Below are 21898 nucleotides of genomic sequence, written 5' to 3' on the forward strand. Positions count from 1 at the left end.
CACAAAGAAAGTGAGCGCTTTCCTTGGTGAAAATGCATAATCTTTTTTTCTTGTGCTGCAGTTGTGAACAGCGTGGCCTCATCAACTGTGTTGGTTAAGAAGGGGTTCACTCCCAGTGGCTGTTGTGGTACAAGAAAAATGGCAAAATCCTGATTTGTTTTTTTTTTTTTTCTTTCCTCCAGCGTTTTAGTTACACACACAGATGCAGTAAAAATTTCAGATTTTGGTACATCTAAAGAACTCAGTGATAAAAGTACCAAAATGTCTTTTGCGGGAACTGTGGCTTGGATGGCCCCAGAGGTGATACGCAATGAGCCCGTCTCTGAAAAGGTGGATATCTGGTGAGTAGTATGAACGCTTCAGTATCTTCACCTTCCGTTCAGCCACTTGGTTTCCCAGCACTTTACATATTCAGCAACCTTTTCTCATTCTAGGTGTGGGGATAGTTTGCTCTGTGGTGGACTGTTGCTTTCTCCATCTGCCTACTACCCTGAAATTTGTTGCTGATCCATGGGATCAACTTCTGCAGCCAGGGTATTTTTCACTTGCTTTCTACCCTCTTCAGGGCCACGCTTGAGCTGTAGGGAGGCCTCTACTCAGCTAGCTTGAAGGGTCTGACCACCTTTTGCTTTCTGCATGCCAGCCTTGGCTGTTACAGGTACAGCCACAGGATTATAGTCCAGTGAATCTAACTCCGGATCCAAGAGGGAGGAAAGCAGCATGCGTTGTAAGAGTTGTGAATGCCTATTTCTATCCCATGTGAAATGTACTCTGTGCCCAAAGGAACAGAAAGAAAGGTGCAGATCTCTGTGTTGTTAAAAGTGCTTGAGAGAGGACTCAGCCTTGGAGCTGCTTTGGGATGCCTCTTCCCAGGTTTCAGAGTCCTCAAGGGAACTGCATCTCTGGTTCTGCCTTGTTATTTCTGTGTATTAAATGTCAGGAGCCAGGACAGATGCCCTTCTCCTGACTTTACAACCAGGGTGAATTTTCCTTCTTGTGGTCAAGATTTCCTGTAGAGAAAGGGAAGGTCTTATAACCTGTGGTATACAGCTCTTCTTGTGCCTGCAGTGTTTTATGTGTTCATTTGGTGTGGATGTAGAAGGCCATAGCATAGCCGGCTCTTCTGGGAGAAACTCTTGGATTGCTTTAGAAAGAAAATACACTCGCTGTTTGTCTTCTGAGCTCTTCACTTTGAATCACAGGTTCATGACAGGGAATGGTGCTGGATTTCCACCCTCCACTTTCTGTCCTTTAGATTGGCTTAGGTTCAGCAATATTGCATGGAACATTGTGCCCAATAAAAACCAGCCGCTAGCTCTGCTGAGGACGGTGGGCACTCCTTGACTCCTTTCCTTGGTGACTTAAGAGATGTTGCTCTTTGGTGCAAACCTAGACTTGCCTTTGGTGCAAGTTCCTCTTCAGTCCGCTGCAGTAGTGATTGCTCAAACTCCTCGACATCCATTCCTTCGCCAAGATGAGTAAAAGCGATGTTCGTGAATGCTGACAACAAATGAGAACAGTTCCTAAGCTGCTTATATGCCTGCTCTCTCTCATCTTTAACAGCATGCTTAAAAAAAAATAAATCTATAATCTTATCAGGAGTCTTGAAAATCCTTTGTCAGTTCTTAATCATAACAAAGCTGAAACCAGATGGGGTTTCCTGGTAGTTTGTCCAACCACCTGGATCCCTGCTTTCCTGCAGCCCACAGAAAAACAAAAATTGAGAGAAAAAATGTTCAGATACTCCTTGGGTTGGTTGGGTTTTTTGTGGTTTGGTTTTTTTTTTTTTTCCCCCCCCACAACAGATGGGGTTTCCTGGTAGTTTGTCCAACCACCTGGATCCCTGCTTTCCTGCAGCCCACAGAAAAACAAAAATTGAGAGAAAAAATGTTCAGATACTCCTTGGGTTGGTTGGGTTTTTTGTGGTTTGGTTTTTTTTTTTTTCCCCCCCCCACAATTTGAAGCCAATGGGGTTTGAAAGTGCAGTGTTTCTCACATGAAGTTCTGTTTCCTGACTTATGGTTGTTCAGACCAGTTTGTCCCTTAGATGTTCTTCTGTACTTAATAAAAGCAACTTGATATTAGTACAAGCCAGAAACACACTTCTCGCTTTTCACCTGGTTTGGCTTGTCAGTGAGCTCGGCAGGGTCGGTGTCCCATGGACGGATGGGGCATGCAAGTAAGGTGATCCATCTGGATTTGAAATTGAGATGCTGGTTAATGTGGTGTCAGTTCTCAGCAGCATTTTGTTTGCCTCTGTACTGACTGGTTTGATATTTCTTTGGTGTTTTATTGGGAGAAGACTGTAAATAAAAAAAACTGTTTGCAGTTATACATTAAGGTTTTCATAGAATCATAGAATGTTTTGGGTTGGAAGGGACATTTAGAGGTCACCAAGTCCAACCCCCCTCCTGTGAGTAGGGACATCTTTAACCAGATCAGGTTGCTCAGAGCCCCGTCCAACCTGGTCCTGAATGTTTCCAGGGATGGGGGCTCCACTGCCTCTCTGGGCAACCTGTTCCAGTGTTTCACCCCCCTCAGTGTAAAGAATTTCTTCCTTATATCCAGTCTAAACCTACCCTGATTTAGTTTAAAAACATCACCCCTTGTCCTGTCACAGCTGGCCCTACTAAAAAGATTTTCTCCATCTTTCCTATAGGCCCCCTTTAAGTACTGAAAGGCTGCAATCAGGTCTCCCCGCAGCCTTCTCTTCTCCAGGCTGAACAAGCCCAACTCTCTCAGCCTGTCCTCATAGGAGAGGGGCTCCCAAGCTTCTCTTGATGCAGCCCGGGGTAGGGTTGGCCTTCTGGGCTGCCAGTGCACATTGCCGGCTCATATCCATCTTTTCATCCATCAGTACCCCCAAGTCCCTCTTGGCAGGGCTGCTCTCAATCCTTTCTTCCCCCAGCCTGTATTGATACTGGGGGTTGCCCTGACCCAGGTGCAGGACCTTGCACTTAGCCTTGCTGAACCTCTCATGAGTTTCACACAGGTCCACCTCTCCATCTTGTCCAGCAAGGACCAGCTTTGGTCCTTGCTGATCATTTCACTAAGAAAGAGAAGCAAAGTGAGTTTCCTTACCTGTATCTTTCCATTATTGTAATAGGAGGTTCTTTTCCAGGCAAAGTTCTCTTAATTATTTGTTTCTTTCTTTTGCCTTCCTTTCTTCAGCACAAAAGAAATACCAGATGAGACTGCATGTGCTTTTGATCCTGACACTTACGCACGTTGCATTTGTTTCTTCATTTCTACATTGCAGTAGTTTTAGCGATGAGTCTCAGACCTGTGAAACTCTTACCTAGGAGTACACGTAACAGCAGAGGGAGCTTTTGGCTAGAGGAAAAAAAAAGTTAGATGAAATGTAAAATAAACCACCCACAAAACACAATCTTGCTTCTGTTGTCTCTAAGGCACTTATCAGTTCTGTCTGCTCTGTAGACTTTTGACTGTCCTTATTGGTAAGAACAGATGATCTACTGTCTCAGAAAAGCTTTCCTCTTCATTTAACCTAAGTAAGATTTCATCTATACAGAAAAGCTTCTAAGGCGCTTTCAGGATTTTTAAAATCTCGGAAAGAAATAGGGAAGGGTGGGTGAAAACCCAGTGTGGCTTGGTGTTCAGCCCAGTGCTGGGGCAGAGGAGGAAGAGGCACCTCATGTATGAAATAGCTATTCTTGGCTAAAAAATAATATGCAAACGCTGTTGCACCTATTTGCAATTTCAGATCAGACATACCTGACAAAGAGAGTGATTTTCTTTAATTTTTTTTAAATATTTTTTTCCCCCAAGCTTCAGATGTTTCTGTTAAATTTAGAATTCACGCAGAAGTTTTTCTCCTGGTTTATTTCTTCACCAGGTCGTTTGGGGTGGTTTTGTGGGAGCTGCTTACAGGAGAAATTCCCTACAAGGACGTGGACTCTTCGGCCATCATTTGGGGAGTGGGCAGTAACAGCCTGCACCTTCCTGTCCCTTCTACGTGCCCAGATGGCTTCAAAATCCTCATGAAGCAGACCTGGTAAGAGCCTGAACCCTGCGCAGACCTAGGGCTGGCTCCCAGCTCTTGCCAGATGCCCAGTAAAACCCATGAAGCCAGAAGTCAGGGTGGGAGTGTTGAGCCCAGAGCAGAGGGCTCTTAAATACCTCACACTTGTCATGAGAACAGTAAGTTTTTAACATTTTTGATTCTGCAGTAACCTTCACAGAAGTGGTTACTTTGTTGTAGCAAAGTAGGTGATGGAAGGTAGCTCTGTGGGAAGAGAAAAAGAGCTGGAAGGAGAAGTAGGGGTAAAATTTTCTGGGTGAAAGGAAATGATTTTTCACTCTGAAACCCCCTTGTAATGACTGGCTTTTGAACTGGGCAAAGAGAAGTTCGAGCTTTCTGTATGAAACCAGGGTTTTACAGGTGTAGATATGGAAAATGCTTTCAATTTCTTCCACATACCAGATTAGAGTTGAAATTCTTTGTCTTGGGTTATGCATTAATGCTTTGTCTGTAATCACACCTTGACACAGAGTGTAAATGGTCTCCTAGCATTTTCTCACTCCATGAGCATTACCGGCCGTCCTCTTGATGGCAAGGGAAAAAAAGACAGGCCAGAGCATCTGTGGATCTTTTCAGGTGGCTGTTTACCCCCCTGACCCTGAGCTGCAGCAGGTCCTGCTGTTGTGGTATCTGTGCTGAGACGTGCGCTGCCTGGCTGTGCTTCTACGCCTGGCTGCAAAAGGCAGGAAAGCAGTTTGTGCAGCTCTGAACACTGAGTACGTACACTTGTATCCCCACCTAGTGGAAGTGGGAGGCTTGTAGGGGAGAGAGGTGGCTGAAGAAGCTGCTGCTTGTCCTGAGCGCTGGATCTGTGCAGCAGGTCTGGTGGGTTCGGTCCTGAAGCTCGTGTGCTTGTCTCTTTTCTCAGAGATACACATGTTTTTGTACTTGAGTGTGATCTTCCAGAGATGTTCAGTGTGTTACAATACTGTCTAGGCTCAGGCATTTACTATGTGGCAGCGTAGATACGTTCGGTGTTCATAGACACCCTGCTTTGTTGAATGCAAATTGTCATTTCTCCTAGCCTGATTATTCCCATTATAAAATTTGGAAATTAACGGGATAATGAACTGAGATCTGTTTCTTCTTGGCAAACAAGTTAGGAACAGTTTCAGTTCGTATCCTATCTTTCACTTTGTAATCATGTTTTCCTATATTAAGTGGTTTTCATCTCTTTCGTTTCTTCAGAATAGATCATCACAAGCCAAAAACTGAATACAGAACATCTCTAGCACAGTAAACTCATATTCAGCACAAGAGAAACCCCGAAAAGCTCTTTGCTCTAATCTGTCAGCTACGCTATTTGGCGAATATGCTCTAGTGAGAAGCCCTTTCAGAAGTGTAGGAGTAGCTAGCAAAGTTAACCTCATCTCATGCTTGGGTATTTGTCCATTTTGTTCCAGGCAGAGCAAGCCCCGGAATCGTCCCTCCTTCCGGCAGACACTGATGCACCTGGATATCGCATCTGCTGACGTGCTGGCTACTCCTCAGGAAACCTACTTCAAATCACAGGTAACTGGAGAATGGCTGTAGCCCACAAGTACTAGAGTTGGCTCCAACGATCTGATTTTGGAGGCAGCATCGAGTACAGCAAAAGTCTGGATCTGTGATTTTAGTTTGATTTCTGTGGAGAAGCAAACTGATGGGAATTTGAAAATATTTTACCCAGACTTTCACAAACTGAGACGTCTGCTGACTTTAGTCAGAATCTCAATGTTGTCTCATTCACTTCTCCCTGAGACTGCTGACTTCAAATGTTCTGCTCCAGCTGTTCTCCCAGTTCTATTGTACCATGAGACTGCTGAGAGCGGAACCATTGCATTTATAGTGAAGATGAGCAGGGCAGCCAGTAGGACAAAGAGCTGTTACAGGGCTATGAAAGGACCCTGTGACTTTCAGGGAAGATCTAAAAGTGTGTTCTTGGAGATTCCTCTGAGTCTTACCCAGCAAGCTAGTGTCTGCTCCCAAAGAGGGAATGAGAATGAAACCTTGCCTCCGGTAGAGAGGATCTATACAGTGTGGGGGTGCATGTGAGGAAGTGGGCACGTTTATTAAAGCTGTAAGAACCAGGGCTTCAGGGGGCAAATATAGTATACCCTAGAGACAGTCATCATTGTTGTGAATATATGTTTCCAAATCATAAGCCTTTCTGTTTACTTTAAATGCAAAAGGGAAAAAAATATTGTCTTAGGATGAAAAGAGCATTAGGAATTCTGAAAAAGATTTTTTTAGAAGATGCGGATAGGTTTTAAATGATCTAATCAGAACGCAAAATTGGAAATACCATTTGAAAATGCTGAAACTAAACATGCTGCAACGTTGTTACCCAAAATAATTCAGCTGACAGAAACCTGTTTTCAACCCAAACCTGTAATTTTCTGCAGACACAAAGAATGTTGCTCAAGAGTTTTTCTCTGATGTCACCAGGGTTCCCAATTCTTTGTAAATACCTGAAAGTAAATTGCTTCCCTAGGCTGAATGGAGAGAAGAAGTGAAGAAACATTTTGAGAAAATTAAAAGTGAAGGAACTTGTATCCACCGGCTAGATGAAGAACTGATTCGTCGTCGAAGAGAAGAGCTGAGGTCTGTTGACAGTCTTTTACGTTAACTGCTCACTTTCCCCATCCAGTCTTCTCTTCACCAGCTAAATGAGCCAAGGGCCCTCGGCTTCTCTTTATAGGGCGTGTGCTTCAGCCCCTTCATGCTGCTCTTGTATTGAGGACCCCAAAACAGGACTCAGTATTCCTGGTGGCATAAATCCAGGCAGTCTGAAGTCCTTGTGAGTCTGGAAACTGAAGTTCCTATGGCATGCCCCAGGCCTTGAGCCTTCCTTGGCTGATAGAAAACTATATATATGAGAGAGAAACAGTGGAAACTCTCCCTGCTCTTGGGTAGTCTGAACTGTTTGCTCCAGGCAGGACGGGAGAAGGCTTGTGTGTTTACCAGGGAATATTTCTGCCTGAGTTTTGGTGTTTGTGATAACATCATCCATTTCAGTGGAAAACACATCTTGCAGTTTGCTGTGAGCTTTCTCTGCCCTGGTACTTTCTTTGAATTAGTTATTTCCAGGAAAGTGAACACATTCCAATTTATCAGCCCACTGAAATTAATTTTGAACATTAGACCAACTTAAAGAAGAAAGCAGAATGTTTATTTAAGCTAGTGTTATCTCCTGTGATACAAATTTGCAAATACAGTTATGACGGAGAAACATAAAACACCAAGTAACAGTTGTATGTCAAACCTGAGAAGCCAAAGGAAACCCTGTTCAGCCAGTTGGATGTAGTTGTTGATCAGTGTTCCCTAGCCTGTGGGAGCTTTTGATGGTCACGTCTTCCAGCTTTGGTTCAAGATGTTTTCTGCAACTATCTATACTGTAGCTGTAGGGGCACGTTGCTTTTTATGAAATATGAAGAGATCACTTCTTTCCCCATGTCTTTAGACTTAGCCCCTTTTCTGTGCAAACAGGATGGTCAGGGCTTGGCCAAAGGGCTTGTGGATGCATGTGAGGCATTTGCAGCTTCTCTAGTGAGAAGCATTTCCACTCTTTCAAGACTGCTACGTGCTTTCTAAATCATTCATTGCTGTATCAAGCTCTTAATGATCATTCACTGTTAGCTCTGTCTGGGGTTCAGTGCAATACAGCTGGCAAATTTGACTTTTAGAAGGCCTTTTCCTAAAGCACCTGTACTTTGCCTTGTTCTGTCTTGGTCTGTGGATATCAGATTGCGGAATAACGATTCTTCTGTTTTTCAGACACGCCTTGGATATCCGCGAACACTATGAGAGGAAGCTGGAGCGAGCCAATAACTTATACATGGAGCTCAGTGCTATTATGCTGCAGCTGGAGGTCCGTGAGAAGGAGCTCATAAAGTATGTATCTCTGGGCATAACGGCATGCCATGCACATGGCAATATACATACAGGAGAAAAAAAAAACCCTAAACAAACGATGCTTCGTTTCTAAACTGCTTAGTGGTACTTGTAAGTCTGTCAGGGGACACTAAATCCACAGGGTAAAGAAAGAGCAAGCAAAGAGGGCCCCGTTAAGAACAGATTACTGCAGACCACTTAGTGCACATATCTTTACCCAGTGTTTACTGGCTGGGAGAAAGGCACCTTTCCCATTTGGTATTGGTGTCCTTTGGCCCCTTTGTAAAGAGAAAAGCAGTGGTGTTTCTGGACTGTGCACCAGGGCCCTGTTCCAACTGCCTGATCTTTGCAGAGAGAATTTAGAAAATGACTGCGTCCCTTCCCAGAACAGCATGTTGTGTTGCACCCAGCCATAGCTGAGAAACAGGCACGCAGCGTGCTCGCAGCAGAGCTGTGTTTCTGTCCAGCAGGAACTGCAGTTGGATAAAGAGAGAACTGATCTGTTGGTTTTTTGGTTTGTTTTCTTCCCCAATGATTCAGGAGGGAACAAGCAGTGGAAAAGAAGTACCCTGGGACTTACAAACGCCACCCAGTCAGACCAATAATCCACCCCAATACAGTGGAGAAGCTGATGAAGAGGAAAGGGGTCTCCCATAAACCAGGCAGCCAGACTAAACGGTAAGAAGTAACAACCTGGTTCTGTGCCAGAAACCAGCGGTAGATCCCCACTGAGATGAGCGGGCAGCTCACTTCCCTTTGAGTCTGATGACAACACAGGACGAGCCAAAGGGGCGTTCACTCTTGGGCCTGGTCTGATCCTCAGAACCACAATTGTTTAATTATCTTAAGGTAAAAGGGATGAATCCTGCCATCCCTTCTACCTGGGCCATTTGGTCCAGATGATTTTTTCACAGATGATGGTGCTGTTGCAGGAGGTATCTAATGTGTAGTCCTGAATTCCTAAGTGCCCCAGTGAAGAGCAGTTAGATCATCCTTGACTTGGATGGTAATAAGCAGGGTGAGGGATGTGGAAATCAGCTGGTCCTTGGGGAGGATGGATTCATTGTTGAGGAATTAAATTGGGAATTGAGATTTGGGAATTCATACTGTCCTTTCAAGCTACTTCTTTTCTGCATGACTTTCAGAAGGTGAGAATTTTTTTTTTTTCCAGAGGAGTTGTCTATTTTATTCTTCTCTGTGATTTCCAGGAGTTAGAGAGTCCTGACGAGCAGTGAATAATCACTTCTGAATTAATTACCCACATGTGCATCTGAAATGAGCAGGCTGATAACCATCAGCAGATTGGGGCCCTATTGTGCTGAGCATTGTATCTGCACATAGTAAGAGACGTGCCTACACCAAGGTCTTAGGAGGGAGCTATTTTGGGAGCAGAACATCAAAATAAGAGCGGAAAAAGGAGAGTATGTGGCAAGAAAGGAGTGTAGAGCATGATGGGCTGAACAGAAAGGACATTGAGTGGAGAGAATCAAAGGAAACTAAATGCAGAAGTCAAACAGCTGAAGGGGAGGGAAGCCAGCAGGTTTTAGAAAGCAGAGTGTGCTTATGGCTACAGCTGCCTCTTCATCCTGGCTCCGAGCGAATGTCATTTCTTAGTTTGTGGTTTAATGTGTAATTTCTGCTGACTGTCTCTCAGGCCAGACCTACTGAAGTCAGAGGGCATACCCAGCACAGAAGCAGCATCCAATGGCTCACCAGTCTCAGGAAGTCCCAAAATGTCAACACTGAGTGGCAAAAGCCGCTACCGCAGTAAGCCACGTCACCGCCGAGGGAACAGCAAAGGCAGCTACAATGATTTTGCAGGGATCTTGAAAAACCAGCCAGTGCAAGATGATGCACCCCCACCTCCACCTCATAATCATTCTCATCATCCCAGCCTACTACAGCAACATGGCCATGGCCACCACTCACGGCTTCATGCCCACGGACAAGATATTGCCAACTGCGCAAACAACTTAAGGTACTTTGGCCCTGCAGCAGCGCTGCGGAGCCCTCTCAGTAACCACGCGCAAAGGCGGATGTCTGGTTCCAGCCCCGATCTCATCTCCGCTGCCATGGAAGCAGATTGCCGGAGGAATCTGGAGAGCAAAGAAAGCAAAGCTGATCATTGGGAGTGTTGCAAAACAGATCCATATAATTCCTGTCTTCAGTGCAGGGAAGAGGACAGTGGTCAGGTGCAGATGTCATCTGTTGAAACAGGGGTGAGCCATTCTCAATCACCAACATCTGTTTCCCTGTACGAAAATGCGCAGTTCATCGAGAAGATGGAGGAAGAAGGCTTCAGCAACTGTACAGCGGCGTCCGCCCTAGGCACTCCCCAGCACATGGCTTCCTCAGTGCTACCTTGCAAAGCAAGACCCCTTCAAAAGGTAAGGACAAGGCATAGTGATTTGAAAAAAAACCCCAAAGCTTGCTCCTCTTTTCCCTCTCCACCAAAAGAAGACATAGGCTAGTGTCTGGGTATAGGATAGTAGCAAAGCCATGTTTCCCACACACGTAGCAGTAGAGTTACATGTGCAACTTTGTCTTAAAGAGATCTTGCCCATCTGAACTTTGCTTTGTGATCTGGACACACTTTTAAAGTTGGTTTTACTGAGAAGTACTGTAGGTATATCGGAACATACTGCTAATAATGAGGGTTGTCAAATGTCGTTTTGATAGGGCCTAGTTCTCTGTTGCTTGCAATTTAGCCAGTTTTTGTTCGAGCTGAAACTTGGTCTGCTGAATTTTTGTTGTTGAAACAGTCTCAATGTTTTCAAGCCTTTCTCAAAACAAAGGGAGAGGTAAATGAATTCTTTTGGTGATGTTAAATACCACATGACAGTCTATTGCAGTTCTGTGCCTTGGAACAGAAATTCAACATTTGCCATGGTCTTTTGCTGTACTTGCCAGAAACTGCCCCCCTTGACCAACCGTCGTAGTTGTCATGTATTTTGTGAAGATCTTGCAAGAGTCAAAAAGATGTTACAGCATAGTCGTACAGAAATGGAGTTGTTCTTTATTCCTCCTACTTCCATCCTGTTGGTGAGAGAAGTAGGAACTGGTCTTTCAAAGAGCAGGAAAACTGGGTCTGGGTGGGAAAGTGAAGGAAAAGAGGATGAGTACCAGACTAAGAGTGTGGTTTGGGCCCAGAATGAAGGGAGGAAGAGGAGGACCTCATATTGCAAGGGATGGGATGAGAGAGAGGCAGAGTTGGAACTAGGGGTTGGCAGGTTGGAGAGCATAGAAGGAGGCTGTAAAAACCAAGAGTGCAGGGGGTGGTTTTGGATAGGAAAAGGAGAATAAAAAGCTCTAAGCTCACTAAGGTAGAGAATGGAACAAAACTCAAGTTTTCCTTGTTGGTGAAACCCACCAGCAAAGGTGGTGTCATCCCCCATCCTGCTCTGTGGTGGGCTTGTGTAGAAGGGCGTCGAAGTGGTAAAGCCAAAAGTGCCAGATCAGCTGTCGATTTTAGTGCGATAGTAATTACTTGATTTGCTTCTGTAAAAATCCGGAACGTTATGTACTCATTGCCTGCTAAAGTACTCCAGTGTATTTCAAAGTCAATCACTCCAAATTCAGAAATGGCAGCATGACGACTGCCTGAAATAATCCCCCAGTAAGGAGATGGCTGAGTCACTTTTCGCTGATACGTTCTTTTCTTGTCTAGATTGTTGCAGCCTGTTGGCACGGTGACTTTGCCCTGGAGGACCAAGGGGCAACCATATCGTTGCACATTTGTTCTTTCACAAATGTGATAATCATTCTTGTCCTTGTTTTCTGCCAGAGCGGCGATGACTCTTCAGAAGAGGAAGAGGGCGAAGTAGACAGTGAAGTGGAGTTTCCTCGTAGGCAAAGGTAAAAGGTGAATTCACTCTAATCTCTCTTTGGTGGGACAAAGCGTCCCATCTGCCCTCAGTGATCCTCCATGTTCACTTGCTGTTTTCAGCCTGTTCTGAGATGTTTTCTCCAGCTCTGCTGCAGGCTGTTTGTAGCACAACCTGATCACACTTGATAACGTTATTCAGCCTATAAAAATAAGCTGCTGCGTCTGTTTCGGCAGAATCAGACTTACTGGATGTTGGGACCCTTTGTGAACTCTTCCAAACATTGTGTATTAATTGTTGCTGCAGTGGGGCTGACTCCAGTGTCTTTGTAGTTGAATTCAATAGGATTGAAGAGCTAGGTGACAAAACAGCAGGTCAAATTTGGTGGTGGGTGCCTGTAAAATCAGAGACTTGAGGGGACATTGCTACCTAAGCTTACACAACAGTGGGTGTTACAGTCTGGTGCTCAGGAGGGAGGTTGTGGCATTGGTGCAGTAGCTTTATGAAAGCAGCTGCTTGAAGTGCAGAAGTGATCCAGTGGGCAAATAGGTTAAGGGTTGTTAGGAAAGGAGCAGAGAAGAAAACAAAAGCTTGTCTGCTGTTCTATACATGCACGGCACGCCTGTAGCTTGAATCTGAAATGCCACCTTCATTGCTCCAGCTCAAAGGCCATGGTAAAATTTGAAAAGGTACCAAGAAATGTGACAACAATGGTTAGAGATGGCTTCCATAGGAGAAGAGTTTAAATCCACGAGGAACATTTGTCTAGCAGGAGGAGAACTGATACTGGAGGTGCATGAAATTGTAATTTATGTGGAGAAAATAGGCAAGGAATGATTCCTCATGTTCATGTTAGGGACACCTAGTGAAGCAAATAGGGTTTAAAGTGAACAAAAGGAAGTGCTTTTTCCATCCAAAACACTCACGGTGGAAATCAAAATATAAACAAGTCATAGGTGTTAAATTTATGGTGTATAGATCCATCAGTGGCTGTTAAGCACGGCCATCTGGGTTTGATCTTCAGCTCGGAAGTCCGATTTACTGAATGATGCAAAGCAGGAAGATACGCCAGGAGAAAGCAGGCTCTGTCTGCACACCCCATTCTCATACTTTTCTCACATTATTTCTTCCTGCCTCGGGGTGGGGACAGAATGCTGGGCTAGACGAGTTTTCTGACTCATACGGTTCTTGTGTGATTGTTGCTTCTCCTGTGTTTTTTACTAACTTGGGAGACAAATCGCCTTTCCTGAATTCCGTGTGATGACCTGTTGTGGGTCTCCTGGCATGTTCAGTCAGCTGATACTTCGTACCATCACTGCTGAATCCTGGCATGAGGCGCTTTCCACATTCCAGTAACTGAGCTTAATTTTTGAGCACACATACCTAAATTCTAGCCTGGCTGTTGGGATGGCTGCCAGGTGATGCTGATGTCCCCAGTGGAATTAGCTTGAACCCTACAGCACAGCTTTTCTTTAGGAAAAAGGACTGATAAAGAAAAATACGCTGCAGGGCAGATCAGCTAATCTGAATGTGTAGCAGACAAGACCAAATAAGAGCAGATGGATTTAAAGATGCAGATCTTGAACTGAATTGTTCAAAAGGTGGTAGATTTCCATAGCTCCAAGATGTGAAAGGCAGCCCAATGTTTTGCAGAGCTCTTGCAGCCAGCTTTGCAGATCAGTTGTGACTCAGCTGGAGATGTGTTCTTAGGGTGGGAAGAGGCTCTTGGGGAGTTGATGTAAAGGCTTTTCTGGGGATAGGATCTGTTTTGCTCACAGACATTTTTGGAAGAATCAAACCCTTAGCCCAGTGCGGAGGAGCACCAGGCGGTGTCGAGTGTGCTGTGCCTGAGCGGTATCTGCTTGGGAGAACAGGGTTGAGCATCTTGGGCTGCCTGTTACAGGGAGCAAGCTATCTTCTTGGTATGCTGAAGATGCCAGCTAAAAGTACAGGTGCAAAAATCTGCTCTGCGTTGCATGCTTTGGAAGGGAAGATGAGAGCTTTGCCAGGGGGACCTTGGGTAAGGATGCGGCCGCCACTCTGCACTCACGGCACTGCTAACACGGTGAGGGTTTTGATTGTGATATAGGTCTTGAAAGCAAGCTGCCTGGTCCCCTTGCCACACTTCAGGAACAGAGCTCCTTACATCTGAACTGTAACACCGTGCTGGTTTGGCAGCGGGCTCCTGGGGCCAGGCTCACCCAGGGCTGAGCAGGCACCAGGAGCGGGGTCTGTCGAGGCCGGTGGTAGCAGGGTAGCCGAACACTGCACCCAGGAAGTTGCTTTTCCTCTGCAATCAGAGGCACTGCGATACAAGCTGAACTGCTCTCCTGGTTTGCAGACCTCACCGCTGCATTAGCAGCTGCCAGTCCTACTCGACCTTCAGCTCGGAGAACTTCTCTGTGTCAGATGGAGAGGAGGGGAACACAAGCGATCATTCGAACAGTCCAGATGAGCTGGCCACCAAGTTGGAAGATGAGCTGGCTGAGAAGCTGGAGGACATGTTGTCCCAGACTCCAGAGATCCCCATTGAAATCTCCACCCAGTCTGATGGGCTTTCAGACAAAGAGTGTGCTGTGCGGAGAGTCAAGACTCAGATGTCTCTGGGCAAACTTTGTGCAGATGAACACAGCTGTGAGGTGAGTTATAAGTTTAGCAATCCCCGTTTCCTTCTTTTGAGTTTAAAAAAAAAAAAAAAATGTTATGGAAAGGAATCCTAGGGTCAGAAAGTTGGATGACTGCTTAGGAAACGCTGTGGTAGATGTACCACAGCAAAGCAACTGTAGTACGTGTGCCCAGCAGTACGTGTGCCCAGTCTTCCTTGTACTTGCCCAGATGAGTAGATGGGGGGAAGCAGGACAAACAATGCTGAACATAATTTGCCAGTCAAGATGAGTGTAATACTGGGAGGCTGTCGGATTTGCAGTTGCATTAAGTGGGATAATTAATAGTAGATTATGAAACAGAAGGGATATAAACTGCCTTGAACTTATCCATCGGCAGCCTTGCTGACGAAACTAGAATAATTTTCTTCCGTTTACTGTCTTTCAAGCGTTTGGGAGGGGTAGGGCAAAGCCTGCTGCACCATCTTCTCATAACTCTGTGTTTGCTAGTGCTCCGAGCAGATATTTTTCTGCTGTCCCCTTGTTGAAAGGAGACAAGCGACCTTTGGTGGGGCGATGGTGTGTTGTTTCTGCCTCCTACATGCTGCTGATCTCTCTCAGACCTTTGCCTGTCGTTACCAATTGGGACGGCGTTGTTGATCTGCAGCACAGGAATGTTGCTCACATCTTCCCCTTTCCTTTTGCTTTGCAGAACCCATCACAGTTTGGGGAATCAGACTGTGACTCTTCTGAAGGGGAGTGTTCTGATGCCACGGTCAGGACCAATAAGCCCTGCAGCTCTGCTACTTGGTAATACAGATCTCCCCCAAAGCTTCCTGATACTGGCATTTTGATTTCCCTGAGATTCCACTTCATTCCCCTTCATCACACTTTACAGGAAGAGAAGATGCTTCTCCTTCCCACCCCAGGAGTGATTTGCAATAACCCGAATCTCTGGAAAATGTCCAAATGAAATTAATTCTCTTTGAGCATTTCAATCAAGAATGGCAGGGATGTATTTTATTGAATAATCTAGTTACTGTAACATGGATATTTATTTTTTTGACATTTTAACACTTTTTACTGTAAAGAGTGGATTGTATTTATAGACACAAAGACTTGTTGCAAAAAAAAAAAAAGAAGTTCAGAAAGCAAGCACATTACAGAGAAACATCCTGGGAGTCCTGCCTGGACAGCTTTGTGTACAACCACGGGGGGATTCTCTTGCTGCTTTCACAGGGGACCAGGCCTTGTGGCCCTGAAGATTGGAGAACAGATCAAGAAAACTAAACCACTAGTCTTATCGGAGGAGGAAGCATAAAAAGACCTTACTATAGGGTAACCTGTGAACAAAGCGTATTCAGTATAACCAGCTGGGTCATTTTTAATCAGAAGGTGGACGTGTTCCTGGAGGGAATTGGTGCCGAGGTGCTAACATCCAGGGTCTTCTGAGTCGATACATCCCCAGGAATGTAATAGTGGGTTTTATTTTAAGGGTTTTTAGTTTCTTTTTTTAATCAGCATTTTGTTGTGAGATCCTGCAGATGTATTCTAACCTCGTCCTCTCGAGAATTGGTATAAGAGCACTTCTTAACATCATCCTTGCTTCACTCTGGCAGCGCTGATCTCCAGTTGAGCAGGGAACCTCTTTCAGACACAGTGTGCCATTTCCCAGTTTACTTCCTCCTCTTACCTCCTGCCTGTTTTGGTCAGTCAAAGAAATCAATCAAATCAGTGTTGGAAAAGCAAGAACTTGCAAATGGTGGAAAGCACATTCTGCAGAGCCTGAGCACTCTTCTGGGGAGGAAACTTGGAGATGCCGGTACCGGACTTGGAGCAGCAGTCTCTCACCTACAGCAGTGTCGATAACCAGCAGAGAGCTGTGTGTTGAGGGGGAAGACTGGGAATCGCTGTCCTCAATAAGAGCATCAGCCCTGCTCTGTCTCCTTATTCACTGTACGTTCCTGAAAGCATTAAGAGCTGCCTGCCCTTCATGTCAGGCTTGGTGCAAAATGGGTTGCACGGGGAATCTCGATGGTGGCTGTGGTGCAGCTGTGTCTCGGGTGTTCCCTGCAGCCGCAGTGTCTCCTTCAAGCTGAAACTGCAGGTTAAAGTCAGGATAGCACTGGTATGCAACAGGCCGAGGCATTGCAGATGAGAAAAATTTGTTTTCTGATAGAACTCATAGTGCCTTCCCTTCAAACACTACTCTTCTAAATCGATATTTAAAGAGAACAAAATGATAGAGCCTGTTTCCCTCCCCCCTTCCCTTCCCCACCTTAGCTGATGTCCCTCTGCAAGAGCTCTCAGTCTGCCCTTCCCAGCACGCTGGCTGGGTGCTGCTGGGTGCTGCTCCGCAGCCGGGCACGCCAGCCTGAGGTGAACGGCAGGAACGGACCGTGGACAGGTACTTCTGTTGCTTCGTTTGTTTACATTTTATGTTAAAATATTGATTTGAATTTAACTGTGGTAATTTATAGCCTCATGGCAAAATGAAGGAAAATGTCTTACTTATACAGAGAGCAGTATTGTATGAGTTAAATTATCCCGTATTTTAAAATTTTTGTAGCTGGACTACAGACAGATCTTAAGTTATGATGTTATTTTATTATTTATTATCATTTCTGTCGATCAGAAGGTTGGCTTCACCGCTAGCACAATTGTAATCTGTTTGTGTGATGTTACCTTCTCCCTGGCCGCTGCGGGGGGGTGGGAGCAGAGCTGGTCTCAGGGGCTGTCGGTAGCTGCCCGCCTCTCGCCGTTCCCAAGGATGCTGTTATACTAGGGTGGAGAACCTCTCAAGGCTGCTCTGAGAGGGATGGATGCAGTCAGCTCCCTGGGCCCGCTGATGCTCCTCCTGGTCCGTGCTGCAATTTTCTCATCTTGCCGGTAGAGTTGGCAGCCCCTGAGCTGGTGGGGAATGGTGATCAGGGAGCAAGCAGCTTTTGAACTGACTGCAAAGTGAATAACTGTGACGAGATCCCCTGGCAAGAGCATCCAAAAGGACAAGCGGAGAGGAAGGCAATCGCTCTGGGCAGTGGGTACAAGATCAGGGGCGGCCAGCAGTGGATCCACGTGGTGGATCACCCATGCGGGACCAAACAGGCTGCTGGAGAGGAGAGGGAGCGACCAGCTCACCCCTGCCTGCAGCAGCGATACTCAGCTCTGGGCGGAGGCAGAATGCGGAGGGGAACAAAGCTCATTTCTGGCTTATGTCTTGTTTCCTCTCCCCATCCTGCATTCCTCCTCCCAAATGTCCTCTGTCTCTTGGCCAGCAGCAGGAGGAGGTGGCAGGGCCAGAGAAGGCTTTGCCGTCGTGGTGTGTGAGGGGTTTTGGTGTGGAAAAGGCGGTGCAGATGGTTACTCAGGAGGCAGGAGGCCGGGTGCAGGCATTTAGCAGTGGAGGAACTGTGTGCACGTAACGTACGCACACAAAGACTATAAAGTGAGGTTGAGAACTACCATCAAATGTCCCCCATGGCAGAGGACGCCAGGTCCCTAACAGTAAGATCCCAGAGGGGTTTTGGTAACTGTGCTCTGCTTAGAGCTCCTCCACCATGCTATGAAGCTCCTCTGGGCTTGCAGGGCAGTGTAGAAGCTTTGATATGTGGGATTTTGGGACCCTTCTGGGCCAGCTGTCCTGGGTATTGTGTGCTGATACATCCTTGTCTGGGGATGTGCTGGCCCATCTGCAGCCTGGAAAAACAAGAGCTGAACCCTTCAGGTTGTCTGCTGCCACATGTAGCTCTCGTTTCTTTACATGCCTGGGTTGTTGCACTGTTAGGGTCCAGTGTCCCTCTGGGACTGCCACTAGGGCTGCCCCCCCCTTGCCCAAAGGCATCCCCTGTACCCATGGGGACGTAACCCCAACCTCCCCACCTCGTGTCCTCGGCTGTGTGCGGGCAGGGGTGGCTCAGCAGCCCCCCACCTTCTGGGGCAGCTGCTGTCAGTTCTGCGGGGGGTTACATAGGCATTTTCCTCCGTGAAACCTCCCCACATCGCTGCACAGGCACTGCTGGTGTGGTCCCTCGCCCTTTCTCTCCAAGCAGGGTTTGGGGCCGAGGCGTCCATCGGCCTGCTTCCTCCTCGCAGCAACGCCGTGTTGGCGGGACAGAAGTAAACCGTGGGTTCCCTTTCCAGCATCCTGACTACTCTGATCCGGTTGTCACGGCCGCTGCTGACAGCTCCTGAACACACTAGCCTAGAATTTCTCCCACAGCTGAACGTTGCCTTCCCCACTGTTGTGTTAAGTAACCATTTCATCTTGGCCCTGTCCAGTAGTGTTCATCTCTCTCCTCCTTGCTCTGCGGATTCCTGATACAAACTTGATTTTATTTTTTTTTGTATTGAACAGTGTACAGTGATGGAAACAAGAATGACTATCAAAGCAAACAATGCATGGAATAAAAAGCCAGTGTACTTCAGTGCTTCTCAGGCTGGTCTGGTGATCTGGGAATGGTTTCTCGTGTATGTTGGGATAATGTCATGAAGCCTTTTGAGAATGAACACTGTGTTAGCGAGCAGCTTCTTGTTACTTGTCTCTGAACCCAGTTGAACTGGAACTACTGGGAGCTCCAAGCAGCCTACCAAGCACCCAGGTGTCCCTAAGCGGTGGCTTGTGCTCTTGTCAAGTGAGTGATTTCTGGGATGTGAGCTGGGGGATTGAATCTGCAACTGCGACTTCTCATCCTGGGAACCTTGCTGTCCCACTCTGTTCCAGCCCTGCCGGTGGGGAAGGTGCTGAAGTGGTTGAGGCAGTCACTCTGCCAGCTTCCCAAGTGTTGCAGGGTCTCCCATCTGCCCCCTTCCAGGTCAGAAAGTTTACTTCATTCTCTGAGCGGAAGGTAAAGTCACAGAGAGTAGAGCAAGGAGGTGCAAATACCAAAAACCCAGGAGCATAGTTACCATCCCTGGGGGGCTGCTGTTCTCTGGCAACTGGGACAGAGCCTACCTGCTTATTGGGAAACCTAGTTGTGTGTAGGTTTAAAAGTGCTTCTCAAGGACAAATCACTGCCAGCCAGACACAGCTGTTCCTTTTTGCCCCCTTTAGTCTTTGTGGGGCATAGCAGCCACCGACAGACCTCAGGAGCAATCTCATGTGTTCTGGCATACGAATGATACATACATAGCTGGCCCCAAATCCTGAACGATTTTGCTGCAGGGTGTGCTTACCTGACATCTGAATGAGAAGAGTCTTCTACAACCATGCAGGCTCTCCTATGGAAGGGGCAGGGACCCTGAAACATCATCGCTTCTCAACTTGTCATTTGTACCACTGCTCCTAACAGCACAGAAGTGCAGGGTTTGTCATTTTAGGCCAAAAATGCTAAGGAAATATGGGTTTGGAGAGGGTGGGGGGGTGGCGTAGGGCCTGCCTAGAGCTAGGAAAAGCTGCTGCTGGAGTGGCGCTGAAAAACACACTGTGTGCTGTGGACTCCTCGGTGCCAAGGGATGAGGCTGGGCAGCAGCCTACTGCCACCTCCCTCGCACCATCCAGACCAGCTGGGCTCCCAAAACTGGACTTGGTGGGAAGTGCGGGAGCCCAAGGGAAGGCTGGGACTTGGGCTGGTAGGGAGACGGGGGAAGTGTGGTGCTTGCCCCCATGTTCAAGAATGGCGAGGGACTAAGGGGTTCCGATCTGCCTTCCTCATGGGATGCTAATACTCCTGATTTATCCCCCTACCCCGCATTGCTACTGCATTTGCAGTGGGCTGGCCCCACCAGGGAGCCAGGCTGACTTAAAGGAAACAAGCACGTTAACTGAAGTGTTCACAAAGCCCTTGTATAGCGCTCGCCATGCAGACACACACACAGTTAAACATTCATTAAAAAAATAAAGAGCCTTACACCTTTCCTCTTAGACGAGGAGAACGATTAAAAACTGCAGTTGTCTTTGGTCCAGGGTGGCACAGAGCATGCAGAATATAACCCGCAGGAGCAGAAGCCTGCAGCTCTTGCACAGCAGTTCCCCAAAGTCTGGGGCACTTGAGCTCTCACAAGCTCTTTTTGCCATTCAGGAACCGAGCACACTTGTCTTCATCCAGCTTCAAGTGCTTCTGGCTGTATTTCTTGATGAGGGCCCCCGGTATCAATGCTGCCACAGCCATCGCAAGCAGTTTGAGCAGCGTGTCCCAGGAGAAAATGGCATCCAGAGAGGTGATTTGTGACAGAATGGCTCCTGTCTGCACACAGATGAAATTATATGGTGTGAGACCTGAAAGAATCGGAGCAGGCAAAAGCCTGTTAGCATCCCCCTCCTGTAAAATTACCTCAAATACATACCCGAGGGCAGGCACAGGGGTCTGTGTTCATAACGGAAAGATCAGGCTACAATTCAAAAGTTTGCTGCGTTGGTGACGCACACGTGTTTGCAAAATGCTCCGCATAGAAGGGCAAACAGTTAAACTGGGGGGAGTCACAGCCCCTCCACCTTCCCCAGCTCTGTGGGCTACCCAAGGCTTGGTGGTGAGGAGAGCGGCAATGTCACACCGCCCCGCAGCCAGTCTCCCAGGCCTTACCGATGAGAACAGACAAGAAGAACTGGGACACGGGGATGTTTAAAATGGGAGCTGAGAGATTCAGAAACCAGTTTGGTGTCATGGGGAACAGCCTCAGGAACAACAGGAAGAAAAATAAGCAGCTCCTGTTCTCTTCTACCTGCCACGAGAAACATTCCACATTATTTCTGCTCTTCAGGCAACAGCAATGTTACAGTGTCCACAATGCTCAAGTGAATTAAGTTTTTTAACATGCCACAATGTAACATCAGACCAGAATGGATGAAAAGTGGCAGCTTTCTGTATGTATGGGAGCCTAAGGGTGAGCCAGCCCCTTCCACGCAAGCAACGAAAATGGGATCTAACCTGAACCAAGAGATGGGGAAGCCAACAGCAGAACCACCTCTACCTGTACAACACAGCGCAGGGCGGGTGGAAGCAGTTCTGGAGCACAGGGGCTTCCCCATCAATCCATTACCTTCTGATTTTCCTGGGGATCTGGGATTTCCCATGCACCCCCCTTTTGCAAACAGGCTTGCTCCCAAGAGAGCACTCTGCTCTGAGGCGGCGTCACAGGAGGCCCTTGATGGGCCTGACGCATCCCCTGCACATACTCGGGTTTTTTCCTAACTCAGCCCCAAAAGGCAGCCCTGCCTGGGGCGCGTGCTGGGAGCCGGCATCGCCGCGGCCGCTTACCTTTCTTTGCAGCAGAGCCACTTTGTCAGGGAAGTAGTAGACGACGAACTGCTTCCCGAAGGTGCCGGAGAGCAGGTAGCAGAGCGTCGCTCCCACAGAGGTCAGGGCCGAGCACAGCACCAGCCCCGTCCACGGCCCGAAGAGTGCTCCAGCCAGAACGTTCTGCCAGGGCGTGACACCGGCTGAGCGCCCGGGGACAGACACACGGACACAGACACCCACCCGCGTCCCCTCAGCCCCGCTGCCTTCAGCCTCGGTGGCTCCGGCTTCTCCAGGGCACCGGGCGGCCCCGGCTATCCCGGGCAGAGCTGGGGCTCGCCCAGCCAGGCCCTGCCCCTTGCCCCAGCAAGCAGCGCCCGTTCC

The 21898-nt window shown here is 47.3% G+C and overlaps 2 protein-coding genes across 7 annotated transcripts in view; one reads left to right on the forward strand and one right to left on the reverse strand.

Annotated features, from left to right (window-relative positions):
• The window catches only part of MAP3K13 (mitogen-activated protein kinase kinase kinase 13), an 82450-nt gene extending 62451 nt beyond the window's left edge, over window positions 1-19999 (forward strand). For 5 of the 6 annotated variants that reach the window (XM_035899970.1, XM_035899971.1, XM_035899969.1 and 2 more), the window contains 11 exons: window positions 183-341; window positions 3857-4015; window positions 5446-5554; window positions 6516-6625; window positions 7799-7915; window positions 8456-8593; window positions 9570-10302; window positions 11700-11770; window positions 14081-14378; window positions 15055-15152; window positions 15241-19999. In XM_035899970.1, coding sequence (XP_035755863.1) covers window positions 183-341; window positions 3857-4015; window positions 5446-5554; window positions 6516-6625; window positions 7799-7915; window positions 8456-8593; window positions 9570-10302; window positions 11700-11770; window positions 14081-14378; window positions 15055-15152; window positions 15241-15277 — 2029 coding nt within the window. In that variant the 3' untranslated portion in view covers window positions 15278-19999. Of the gene's footprint in view, window positions 1-182; window positions 342-3856; window positions 4016-5445; window positions 5555-6515; window positions 6626-7798; window positions 7916-8455; window positions 8594-9569; window positions 10303-11699; window positions 11771-14080; window positions 14379-15054 lie in introns of all 6 variants that reach the window. The other variant, XM_035899975.1, reaches the window with a different exon arrangement.
• Window positions 20000-20063: 64 nt separating this feature from the next.
• TMEM41A (transmembrane protein 41A) lies at window positions 20064-21877 on the reverse strand (the record flags this gene model as incomplete). The annotated part of the gene is made up of 3 exons (XM_035900050.1): window positions 20064-20556; window positions 20861-20999; window positions 21536-21877. Coding segments are annotated over 3 exons (702 nt in total), but the record flags the coding sequence as incomplete, so codon positions are not given.
• Window positions 21878-21898: the final 21 nt, after the last annotated feature.

The sequence above is a fragment of the Egretta garzetta genome, unplaced genomic scaffold (genome assembly GCF_000687185.1).
Source record: "Egretta garzetta isolate BGI_Z169 unplaced genomic scaffold, ASM68718v1 scaffold448, whole genome shotgun sequence".
Classification (NCBI taxonomy): domain Eukaryota; kingdom Metazoa; phylum Chordata; class Aves; order Pelecaniformes; family Ardeidae; genus Egretta; species Egretta garzetta.